General features: G+C 40.9%; 1 protein-coding gene across 2 annotated transcripts in view; it reads left to right on the top strand.

Moving 5' to 3' along the window:
• ca8 (carbonic anhydrase VIII) overlaps window positions 1–13,354 on the top strand; it is a 41,875-nt gene that overhangs the window by 13,769 nt on the left and 14,752 nt on the right. For both annotated transcript variants that reach the window (XM_083991921.1, XM_083991920.1), the window contains exons 4-7: window positions 2,852–2,947; window positions 4,980–5,042; window positions 5,887–5,935; window positions 7,968–8,080. In XM_083991921.1, the coding sequence (XP_083848047.1) occupies window positions 2,852–2,947; window positions 4,980–5,042; window positions 5,887–5,935; window positions 7,968–8,080 (321 nt within the window). The remainder of the gene's footprint in view (window positions 1–2,851; window positions 2,948–4,979; window positions 5,043–5,886; window positions 5,936–7,967; window positions 8,081–13,354) is intronic.

The following is a 13,354-nucleotide window of genomic DNA, read 5'->3' as shown; positions in this document are numbered from 1 at the left end:
TCGACTACACATGAGGATGTTGACAGGGGGTCATGTGTCAGGTCCGAACATGACGATAGATGACGATTTTATAGACATGTTTCAGGCCCAGTGTCCGGGGGATATGACATTAGTCCGCCATTGTTGTTGCTGCGCTACGTCTAGCGATTTGGTTCAGGTTACACGTTAGAGAGGTGGGGCTATGACATCATTATTTCACAAAAGATGCATTACAATTGTGTACATGAAAATGCTGGGATGATGTTTACTCACTCTGGGACCTGTTTCCAAAAAAAATTAAAAATAAAAAGTTTTACGACCACCAAAACTCTATTTCCATTTGGACAAAATGCTAAAACAAGTCTCTGACTGCAAGTCCACATCACAGCTGGCAGCATGCTGGATCTGAAGACACACACACACACCATTTGTTTCTTCTGAGAGACTTGTAAAATAAAGACAGTGACCATGAGGGCCTGCAGTCTGGTCAAGTGAGCTCAGGCTAGAGCCAGGAGTTGTGAGACACAAATACTGTCGGGCTCTTATACCTCCTCCTAACTCCTGGCAAAATAAACTGATTGAGATATTTCCTCCCTCCCATCATTATCAATAAGGAAAATCTCTCTATTGAACACAAAACCATTTTCCATTATCACAAAAATCAAGATAAAGCTATCATTTTATCATTATAATGCCAAAATGATTTTGGTTTTCCAATGGGAATAATTACTAAATCTGAGGCTGACAGTTTCCTATTTGAACAATGAAAGCACCAGAAAAATAAAACCTATTCAATCTGGTTGCACTAATCCAAGCATTTTATATTTTGACGTCTAAATGAAGTGTGTTTCATCCTCTGTACATCAAACACACAACCTGCTGCCGTCTACAGACAAAAGCAGCCCATGTTCAAAACACCTCGTGCTGCTGGAGCTGGAAAAAGACCTCCAGTGTTTGAGTCCAACTCCTGTCTCTGCAGGGACCAAACATGCTGCTGCTTGGCGTCCTCGCAGCCCAGAGGCGTGTGAGATGTTTCCGTGCCCCACCTGTTCTCCTTCTGCCAACAGCGCCTATTTCACCGTGGTGCTGCGGCTCCACAGAGGCCGCATCTCATCCAACGCCATCGCTGCCAATGACTCAGCATCCAGGAAAAAAAAAAAAAAAACACGTCAAAGTCCACTAAAATCACAATTAACTACAAAATTCATTCACATTCTTAAAAGCAAATAAGCAGAAAAGTCACAAACGTTTCACCAAAAATCTCACGGCATGCAGTGCAGAATTACAGAGTTACATTTGGCTTTAATCTGGATTCTCATTCTCTCTGTTTAATTTTTTTGTGATCTCAAATTTGTCTTTTTCGTTCTGTCTGTTGCCACATTCATCTGCCTTATTCCTCATTTTCTTGTTTCCTGGGGGACTGTCTCTATGACTTTTACTTTTATTTACATTAAAGCAGAAGTAAGCGATCCGGTCGTTTTCGCTGATGCTGCGTTCGAGGCAGGCTTTTGAAATCGTAAATTACAGCTTCAAGTCACAACTTATGACTTTGTAGCGTTCCAGGCAACCCAATCATGTTTTTCCGACCTGTTTTACCTGTGAAAAGTGCACTATAACGGCCACTCGTAACTTCCGACCCGTGAACTCGTACCAGATCGAACTGGTACGACTTCACAGGTCGGAAAAACAGGAGTTACGAGTTTCCTTGAACGCACCATAACAGTCCTCGTCCCTACGTCTCCACATGCACGGCGTCCCTTGGCTGCACACACAGCCCTGCATGCCGTTCTCTCTCCTCATTGGATAAAAACTGTAGGATACGATAAATGTTTTCTCCTCAGAGCAGAGCAGAGTGACTGACAGACCTGTGTTTCGGTCCAAACACTCCATGTAAGTGATTGCTGTCGGAAGATATAACTATTTAAGACTTATATTAACACAAATATATCACTTACTTCTGCTTTAAAGCGGAACTCTGCTCTGCTGTAAGCCGAGGAGAAAACTTTCCTTGTATCCTACAACCTTTATCCAATGAGGAGAGAGAACGGCATAAAGTGTGTGTGCAGCCAAGGGATGCGCGTGAATGTGGTGACGTAGGGACGAGGGCGGCTGACAAGAAGTTAGCCAAAACGACCGGATCGCTTACTTCTGCTTTAATTACACACTCAGCTCAAATAGCAAAAACAGCATTGAAACAAACAGGTCAGGCTGCCTACACAGGAGTGAATCCTCATCAGCCACAGCTGACCACATGAGAAGAATAACAGTAGATTTCCTTATGATAATTCAGCATTGTGCATGAATGATGTGAAGATGTCCAAAGTTTACACATGATTCATGTTGATGAAGATAGAAAAACAAAAGTATGGGACCACCATGAAAACCTCACAAATAATGTTAGTTGTGGAGAATAGTTGGATTTCAGACAAGTTCATGAAGCTGAAATCTAAGTCTATCTTTACTGACACACACACTGTAAACACATATAATAGGCACAAACTACCTGCAAATGACTGGAGCTTTGTGAGAACTGGAGAGTGTTGTGTCTGCAACAGACAAGACACAGCAGAGAGAACTGAGTCTGGATAACAATTAGACAAATAGACATCAGACTGTCTTTGCCTAAAGGGAAGTCCCAGCTCAAAGACTCACAGATCACTTCTATCATTATCTCATGAGATGCTGTAAACACCACATCACTCCTCTCTCCCTGCTCACTTCAACCTGACATAAGAGGTCAGACAGAAACCTTCAGTCACCACCAGCTGCTGCTGGGTCCTCTCACTCTAACCTGCTGCTGCTCACTACACCTGCTCACCACAATGACCTCTCAAACACTCTCAAAGTCGTGTCCTGTCGTCTCTCTCTGCAGCTCCATCTGATTCACTGGAACAGCACCCTGTTCAACACTTTGGAGGACGCCCTGGCAAAGAAGAACGGAGTCCTGATCATAGCTCTTTTTGTGCAGGTAAAACATCCACCATGTGGAGACAAAGTAACGGGGCCTACATGGGAGATGTACTCCTATCACAGTTCCCTGGGTTGATAGCCTGTAGATTTTCACATTCTAAAAGCAGCTTGACCACAAAGATCCCAATTATTTAAACTAATTTTTTAACTAACAAATATTTAATCAACCCCTTAAGCCAGTGTTTTTCAACATTGGGGTCGGGACCCCACGTGGGGTCACCTGGAATTCAAATGGGGTCGCCTGAGAAGTAAAAAAAAAAAGCATTTTACTGATAAAAATATTTTTTAAACTAATTATTATTCTTTTAAAAATTATGATTCAAAACACCAACTGTATTCTATACTTTCACTTTCTTGAATATAAATTTGAGTTCAAATAAAATGCAGTGGGCCAGCAAAGGCACGAAAGTAGACAACTTACAACACTGTGATATGATAATGATAATAATCTTTATTTCTGGAGCACTTTTCAAAAGCCTAGTTACAAAGTACTTAACAAAGGGACTTAAGAGGGCCAAACAATTAAAGTAATCAGCAGCATAAATCTGTCCAGACAGATCATTCCAGAGCCTTGGGGCCCTGAGTGCAGGCGCTCTGCCCCCTTTCGTTTTCAGCCAGGCCTGGTAACATGGGTGTGAACACTGCTGGATTTTAAATCTGGTTTTATTAGGGAGGCATTCAATCCTGTAGGATACACTGTAGCAGTGTCCTATTGGCTGCATCCTTCAGAGGCTGCGTTTATCACAGCAGCGTGACTAGACTGTCCAACAGGTGGAAACTTAGCAACCCAGCCATGGTGCCGAAGTAATGGAAGTGAAATGGGACACAGTTCAGTTCAGTTGTATTTAGTCACTACAGGTAATGTGCTTTGGTGTTTACCACTGAATGTAAATTTGGTTTCTTTACAAGTAATGTTGATGCAGCTTCACAGCATAAATATACTCCATGTGTAGTGGCCTTACAGCAGGTTTGTCCAAACTATTCCACAATCGTAGGGTCGTATGGCTGCAGGTTTTTTTGTTCCAACCAATCAAAAGCACAAAGTTTGACCAATCGACTCTCTGAAAACTGAGTTTGGTTGATGAAATGAGTCAAGTCTGCTGTTCTGCTGCTCAGTTGGAACAAAAACCTGCAGCCACACGGCCCTTTGTGGAATAGTTTGGACATGCCTGCCTTATGGTTTTTGTATGCATTGTAAGAATTGTTGTTCTAAAGGAGTTAGCAAACTCATTCCAGATTAACTCAAACAATCATAATGGAAGTATGCAAAAGACCTACCCTCCCATGCTCTTTGTCAGGAAAACCTTTGATTTATGTGAGCTGAATGAAACCAACCAAATGAAACAAGAGAAACTGCTCTGAGAGGTCTGAACACCCAATGAAAAAGCGAGAACCTCAATCTGTGTTTGACAGCCTCGTTAGTGTTGGCTTCCTGTTTACTTCCTGTTAGGATACAAGAGGCATAAACAAAGATCTGCTGACTTCCTGAAGATAATCACTGATAACATTGTCTCGGTCTGAAAAGGCTAAAGTCCGACACCTTCTCACATCTAACAGATAATGCGTGGTCAAGTCTCAGAGCTTTAGTCTCACACTGTAAGCTTTTATAGAGACTGAGAATCTTGCAGGTTCATGATTTGCTAGACTGGATTTCAGATTAGTTGCAATCATGCTCCCAGTGGTGACAGACATGAAGACAAATGTGTTTTTTTCCCCACTGGTTTGTCTTGTTATTCATCTTTTTCCTAATTAATAAAATAAATGTGGTACCAAAACAAATTAACTTTAATCAGGACTTGGTATTTATTAATTCCTTATATCCATTTAAGTCAGCCTCTTCTACAGATTTAAAGCAGGTCTTACACCAAACAACTAATATTCAATGTTGTCATCATTTCCGTGAGTCAACAGAAAAACTTATGACAATATCAAACATGCTTGATTTACCTGAATGAGAAGACCAAAAAACAACAGACTGGTGACAATCTGGACAATGAGGATGACTTTTTATGACTTTTTATTTTGATCAGATTGGTAAGGAGCATCTGGGTCTGAAGGCCATCACTGAAGTTCTCCAGGACCTACAGTACAAGGTGAGAGCACCACTGAAGAGATTAGATGAAGTACATGAGAGCCAGGGGCGGGTCCAGAGTATTCTCTGGAGGGGGGCACAGGGGGTAACAACAGTGAATTTGAGGGGGGGGGGGCACCCAAAGTAACAAAAATGAAGGCTGCCACTGATCACTGTCTTGAATATTTAAATTGTACAGTTACACACTCTTCATCTTGCTTTTATTGGCCACATTGAATTTTTCACATTGTAAGGAAGATGCCTATGACCTTTTCATTTTTTCACTTGTTAATATTCAAATTATAGTCAATCTATAATCAACTCTATCTTGTAAATAAGAAGTCTTAGCAGAATAAGCAACACAATATATTCTCACAGTGAACAGAAATATCTTTTACGCTTAGCCAGTAGTTAGAACTTAACACTGTGCAATAAACATCTCAGTGTTTTGTGTAACAGTCAGTCAATGTATGTAGAATAACCAGAACAAGCATGACTCTGACAAATGGTGAAATTGAGAACAATAACAATCTTACACAATTGTCTTTATTTCCTACTGTACACAGAACAGTGGGATGTTTGCTGCACAGAGTTGATTACAGTAAGAGCCTAGTCAGAAGTCAGTGCTTGTAGCTCTGTACAGTGAACATAGCAGTGGTGAAGAGCTTTACACAGTGACTGACATTTCCACAAGTAAATGACCATTGGGGGGGCACACAGGGTGGTCAGTCAGATTGCAGGGGGGGCAGGTGCCCCCCTGTGTCACCATGGAAGACCCGCCCCTGATGAGAGTTTATTCCATCAGATGTTAAATGAATGGTGAATAGTCATATTGTTAAACAGGATAACTGCTGTGTTTCCACCAGGGGAAGAATAAAGTGATCCCGTGTTTCAACCCCAACACTCTGTTACCTGGTGAGTAGAAACTGTGTGATGTATTGTTGTCTGGTGTCTTGCTCTGTGACTGGAGCGTCTACACAGAGGGACATTTCCTCTTATAGCTGTGATGAATATGTGACAGTATTCTAATTGGACTGGGTAGTTAATACAATACAAGCTACAAAGTACAGATGTTTTCTACCTCTTGCAATTGAATTTAGCTCATTTTAGTGCTTCTCAGTGTGTGCATTGATTCATAAACTGATCCCTAAGAGATACTTTGAGTCAGTCAAATGCCTTTGGCCTGTCCCAGGAAGGACAAGCTGGTGATATGAACGACAAACTCTGATCTCAGGCTACATCCATAGTAATTTTGGTTTTAAAACACATTGTGTCTGTTGTGTCTAATCTGGTCCACTTTTCAGGGTTTATATAAAAACACACACTATTGGAAACACAGCTGACACCGTTTTAGTTCAAGCTCAATTGCTGAAGTCTGGATGGGCAGAGACAAACACATTTGCAATATTGTTAGTGAGTAAAGGTGAAATTGTCAAAAAAAAAGAGAGCAAGTTTACCAATGTGGTATGATGAACTATCAATTGTTCCTTATGAAAGGTTATCCCATGTGTTGCAAGGAACCTTAGATGAATTTGTTAAAGAGTGGACCCCCCTTTGCTTGTATTTTGGTTGCGAGTGGCCATCAATAATAAGTATTGGTGTAAATTAAGATTAAGCATAGGCTTCACACTGATGCTGTGTATCTCCTATATCCCTTACCCCCCCACACACCCTTTATGGTCCTTTACATATTTTTGTGTTTTTGGTTTTTATTGTGTGTTGTATTATCTTGTGTTGTACAGTATGTTGTGATTTGTGACAGCGGAAGGCTGTGATCTTGTGTTGCTTTTTTGATGAGCTTGTCTTGTTGTCGCAAAATGAAACTGAAAAAGAAAGTTTAAAAAAAAGAGAGAGAGAAAGAGTTAATCATAATTAAAGGAGAACTCCGGTCATTTTTTACCCCTAAATCGTTGTCCTGATGGTCACCCGATGTTGGGGGGAGCAAAAAACGCGACTAAAATTGATGCAGGCAAACCGGAGTTACACCATGGCTAGACGGCGCTAGCGATAGCCACAACGCTAAAGTATGGGGGCAATTTTTTCAACCACAACAAACACCCAAAAAACAATCAAATATCTATGGTACATGACTCAAATCCTTATGACACACTACTGAACCCATAAACTGTACAGTATAAACCGGTATAAACAGTATAAACTTTGTGTTTTTGCATGTAGTCACTCACCTCAGACAGCCGAACTCTGGAGCATCCTGGGAAGACATTACTATTCGATCGCAGAGCGCCTTCTCCCCGCCACAGAAACAAACACTTTTTCCTTGTTGTGATGATTTCTTTACAAAAATAAACGGTCAGAGACATTTTGGATATTACCACTGCACTGCTCCACCGTTTATTTTAGTAAAGAAATCATCACAACAAGGAAAAAGTGTTTGTTTCTGTGCCGGGGAGAAGGCGCTCTGCGATCGAATAGTAATGTCTTCCCAAGATGCTCCAGAGTCTGTCTGAGGTGAGTGGCTACATGCAAAAACACAAAGTTTACACTGTTTATACCGGTTTATACTGTACAGTTTATGGGTTCAGTAGTGTGTCATAAGGATTTGAGTCATGTACCATAGATATTTGATTGTTTTTTGGGTGTTTGTTGTGGTTGAAAAAATTCCCATGGTGTTTGCCTGCATCAATTTTAGTCGCGTTTTTTGCTCCCCCCAACACCGGGTGACCATCAGGGCAACGATTTAGGGGTAAAAAATGACCGGAGTTCTCCTTTAAGGTAGAAACTTTGAATGAAAATGTAATTGATATTGATTTGATGTCATTCCACACATCCCTTGTCCCCACCACTCAGAATTGTGAACTGATGGAAGTGACATATCTTCATCCAGCTGATAATAGTTGTTTCTGGTTATGTCATTACAGCTCCATCAGAACTTAAAGCCGCTTCATGTAACTTAGTACGTTGAATGAAATGCTTTCCTTTCCCTTAGACCCGCTACTGAGAGACTACTGGGTGTATGAAGGATCTCTGACCACCCCGCCCTGCAGTGAAAACGTGACCTGGATCCTGTACCGCTATCCTCTCACCATCTCACAGCTGCAGGTAAAACATAATTATGAAACAAACAATGTTGGGAATGTTCTAACCACGGTGATTTCCCAACGTTAAAAGGGTTACTTGCATTCTGTTCACACCTTATCAATATACTTTGATTAGCAGTGGGCAGAAGGTTCTTGGTTTGATTCCTTTAATAATGATAATAATAATAATAATAATAATAATAATAATAATAATAATAATAATAATAATAATAATAATAATAATAATAATAATAATAATAATAACATTTTATTTGAATAGGGACAGCGCATATTGATGAACATTGGTATATTAAAAAGAAATACTGCAGTAAATATGACGGATTATAGCCAGGCGGCTAATTTACATCCATCGTCCCTAATAAATAAATAAATAAATAAAAAACAACAGTACACCACAAGGAATAAAAACAATACAATAAATACAATACATGTGGCGAAACACATAACGATGCACTTTCTGGGTGGAGTTTGGGTGGAGTCTCCTTCCAGATGTTCCAGCTTCTTCCCACAGTCCAAAAACATTTATGATAGGATTGGTGACTCTAAATTGCACACAGAGATTGTGAGTGTGTTGTCCCTGTGATAGAGGGTGTATCAGCCCCTGATCCTGTATGGATAAGTGCTATAGGCAATGGATGGATGGAGAGCAAGGTTGTTTACTGGTGATTGTGTCCACCTGATGAAGATACAATTGCAATATCCTTTTATCCATAAACACAATGAACATATGTATACTGGATCTGTGCATATAGTTTCTGACATGTGAAAGTGAAGTGAGCACAGAAGCAGCATCCCTGAGCTGCTTCACAATAAAAGCATTCCAGTGGTTTATTGGTGAGTGTAGAAAAACCCCACCAAAGTTCACTGAAATGCCAAAACCATACTAAAACCCTACAAGACCTGACACGCAAAATGTCTTTACACTACTGTGTGAGTGGATAATCAAATAATTACTCACTTATAATAGATACAAGTAAGTCAACTGTCGGCCAACAGGAGTTCACGTAACAGTCAAACTTTTGGCTCTCATTTCCATCGACTTGCCTATCACACTTCACGTTTTACCAACAACAAATGGTCACCTCAGCAAATCAATGGACGGAGGACATAACAACATGAGTTCAATGAGAGTGACCACTAATTTTCCGTATTTGCAGATGAGGGGCATGTGTTTTCATGATGTGTTTGTTGAGAAGCGACAGGTTGAGAATATGCTGCCTGTGTTTTTGGTATCCAGATGGTAATGCAGTGATAACCCTCATTTTCCTCGCCTGGGGGAACTCTGGAAATAGCTTTAATTTTCTGAGAACATTGTAATCTACCGCACCACACTGAATGGAGGAGGGGAGCTGGAGAGTGTAGCCCATTCATTTGGCCACCCAGTTGTTTAAAGCAGACTTTACCATAATAAATCTGTAGGCAGATTGCATTGGGAAAATAGGCTACACTTTCTTTACACTTCCCTAAAAATAACGTATGTATGACAGAAACCTTAGAGTGTGTTGAGCATTCTGTCAATCCCTGTGGCAGTTTTGTTATGCTTAAAGGGATATTTCAACATTTTGGCAAATTCGCCCATAATTGCCATAATCCCCATAGTCATAGAAGTAGGTTTGTTACCTTTAATTGTTGGTGCAAGCTGTTTTTTGATCAGTGGGGCAGAGATATGAGCTGCTGAGACATATGGTATTTCCACATTTCCCTCATCAAACTAAATACACAATCCAACAACTCCAAAACACTCTCTTGGACAAATTGTGACCTTCACATTCACCACGCTATGAAATAATAATGGAACGTTACATTGTTTTTGAGGCAAATGCGTAAATGAAACTACATTCCAGACACATGCTCAGCAGAGTGACTTCAAAAGCGCAAGTAGTTCTGAGTATTCGCTTCGTGTGACGCAATGTTAACGCAGGAACGCATCAGCTTGCTTGCATGTATTTACCTCTAAAACAACTCTGTCTCGTAACGTTCTGTTATTATCTCATAGCGTGGTGAATGTGCAAGTCACAATTGGTCCACCAGAGCGTTGGATTGTGTATTTGATGAGTTTGATGAGGGAAACCTGGAAATACCATTAGCTGAGTGGAGATCATACTGACAGCCAGGCATGTCCAGAATCAGAATAGAATAAAAGAAAAAAGAAGGTGTTTTCTCTTACAGTTGTTTCAACATCTGGAGCTTTATTCCATTATTCTACATCCCACTGGAGTTACACAGTGGCTCTCTGACATTCACTGCAGTGGAGGAAGTGTTGACACCCACTGCCAATCAATGAGCCTGTCTCATCCTTTAATAGATTTAAACTTTAATGCAACCTTTTCTCTTCAGGCTGGTTTTTGTAGAGGATGAAGATGATTATCCTCTGACATTTACTTCAGTCTGACATCTGTGCCGTCCTCTGGCTGGCTGACCCTTTGAAATGCTAACAGGAAGAGAGACTCTTTCCCCCCGCTCCACATACTGTTACCTGGACAAGTTGACTGTAGTTTGGAGCCAATTTTGAAAATGTTTTTAAAGCAACTATTTGGTCAAGGTGTATAGTTCACAAGGACAGAAGGCACAGCCCTGACTAAATGGTCTGTGCTTTTATTGGTTCAGAGCAGAAGCCAGGTTTTGGCCACATCATCCTAAATGCTGAGACAAATGTCACCATGTGACACTGTGCACCTCAAACTACCCCTGGATGTGGACTCAGTGGGTCTTTAGTACAAGCAGGGCAGGTACACAGGCAGACAGGCAGGTCAGAGAAACAAATCCAAAGAGGGTGAGGCTATAAACTCAAGGTCAGTGAAGAAACACAGCTAGAAAACTTGCCACAGAGAACAAAGAGTAATTATAGCTGCTGCCCAGCGATGGGTCGGGTCCGGGCTACTTTTGGGCAAATTTAGGCAATTCTGAGCAACAAACAGGAGAATAGGAAGACAAGACAGTTGCCCTTATAATGTTCGATTTGCATCAGTTGAGGATTGAACCCACAACCTCGGGAACCAAAGACCATTGTCTATCGCACTGAGCTAATTGACAAGTGGCATTCAACAGTGGCTTCACAAATTGAGTAAGCCATTCACTGTTGTGTAGGCAGATTTGAAACCACAGTAAAAAGAAAAATCAGTTTTTGAGGTAAAATAATGATATGTATTTGTCAAACATCTACTATGAATCTAAGATGTTAGGAGCCTTCGCACATGGTCCAGTCCAAGCTATTTGGATTTTTAAATTTAGAGGCTTGCTGTGATGCCACCATTAGGACAATTGTCTTGTGTTTCGTGTTGAGGACATCTAATATTATGATCTGTCATCATCATCGCCCTTGCTGGGTCTCGAACCCACAGCCCCTGACACCAAGAACCAGCTCCTAACTCACTGAGCTAATTGGCTGGTAGCGAGACCTGCTGTGTAGCTTCATTTATCGACCAGGGAGTCAATGCCCAGGCAGTTGTTGTCAAGGCAGATTTCAAAAAGTCAGAAATTCTATTATCTAAACAAAAATCTGTTAATACATAAATTGCATTTAGACAGCGAAACAGCTTGAGGACATCTGACATTTTTATCTGTCATCATCATCATCATCATCACCCTTGCTGGGTCTCGAACTCACAATCTCTGATACCAAGAACCAGCTTCTAACTCGCTGAGCTAATTAGCTGGTAGTGAGACCTGCTGTGTAGCTTCATTTATCCACTCAGGTGAGTCAGTGCCCGGGCAGCTGTTGTGATGAAATGGTCAAAATTTCAGAAATTCAGTCATCTAAACAAAAATCTGATAATACATAAATTGCATCTTGACAGCATGGAAATGTTGGTGATTTGTTTTTAATGATAAGTGTTTTGCTTCATAAGAGAAAATATGATGTTTATAAATTCCACTCTCACATTGACTGCAGTTGTTCCCATGAGAGCAGAATTCAAAATGTTCTCAAAAATTCAGTTTTTGAGATAAAATTCTGATATTTGCCAAACTTCATCAACAATGACTCCAGAATATTGTCATTTTTTTTTCAGGAAGATTGAAAATGTATTTATCAAGAATTTGATGGTATATGTTTACAGTCAAACGTTTTCATGCACTGTAGGCTCAATTTTTGCTTAATCAAAAATCAGAGAAACAAGTTTTGTGGAGGACGGTCTGGAGATGCTCTGTAGCAAGTTTGGTGTCAATTGAGCAAAAATTGTGGGAGGAGATACATTTTAAAAGTTTTACAGTTATTGAAAAAAACAGAGTGATGGACTTCATAATTTGTAATAAGTTTAAGTGGACAAAAGTTTCAGCAGTATTGAGGCTACATTGTGGTGAAGTTTCAACACTGTAGCATCTACCGTTGGTTTGGTAGGAATTTTTAAAGTTTTTAAATTTAAACGCTTATTGTGCCCCCCCTAGGAGGGGGGGGGCACATGTCCTTGGAGTTGAGTGAATCTGGCATGGGGTTGGATGTTTCTGTGAAGTTTGGTGAGTTTTCACCCATGGGAAGTATGACTTCCTTGGAAGAAGAAGAAAGAAGAAGAAGAAGAAGAAGAAGAAGAAGAAGAAGAAGAAGAAGAAGAAGAAGAAGAAGAAGAAGAAGAAGAAGAAGGCCCAATCCCAAACCAGCCCCTATCCCCTAACCCTTTCCACTACCCCTCCGTTTGCGCGTTCACGCGGAGATCCGCCATATTAAGGGCCGTCCCAAACCAATTACCACTGAGTGGAAGTGGCTTGTCAAGCCCTTAAATAGCGAGTCTGCACCGGTGCAGGCTCGCTGGTGGTTGCAGCAGAAATTACGTCCGGACAATGGAGGAAACGTCATTCAAGTGTAGTTCCGTCTACTTCTTCCAAGTATTTTAGATCAAACACACACCTTTATCCGTGGACGTCGGAACTCGGCTATTTTCTGAGAGGGAGGGGGGATTTTTGTTGGGAGAGTTGGGGGAGAGACGCACACTTATCAATGATTAAAGATCTGATTTTAAGTAATTTTATAATAGCATACGGGATTCTCTCAAATAATAGCCAGTATACAATTGTTTACACAGACAAATAAAGGCCGGCCCTAAATAAAAGCTGGGTAAAAAAAAAAAAAAAAAAAAAACTCAGTCGCCTGGAACAAACTGACAACGATCAGAAACTCTTTCAACTTTGTGGACTGTTTGCATGTGAAGACTGACTGGAGTAAAGCTGACCTCATCCTCTGCTTTAGAGAGGGACAAGTTGCACTATCGGACCTGGGTCTCTGCTCCGTCTCCGCCGGTCCCGAACGGGCTCGGACAACGCAACGGTGACAGAGCTGCAG

This window comes from Trachurus trachurus (assembly GCF_905171665.1).
Source record: "Trachurus trachurus genome assembly, chromosome: 17".
NCBI lineage: Eukaryota > Metazoa > Chordata > Actinopteri > Carangiformes > Carangidae > Trachurus > Trachurus trachurus.
The sequence above is the reverse complement of the archived record's forward strand: the minus strand, read 5'-3'. Positions and strand labels throughout refer to the sequence as shown.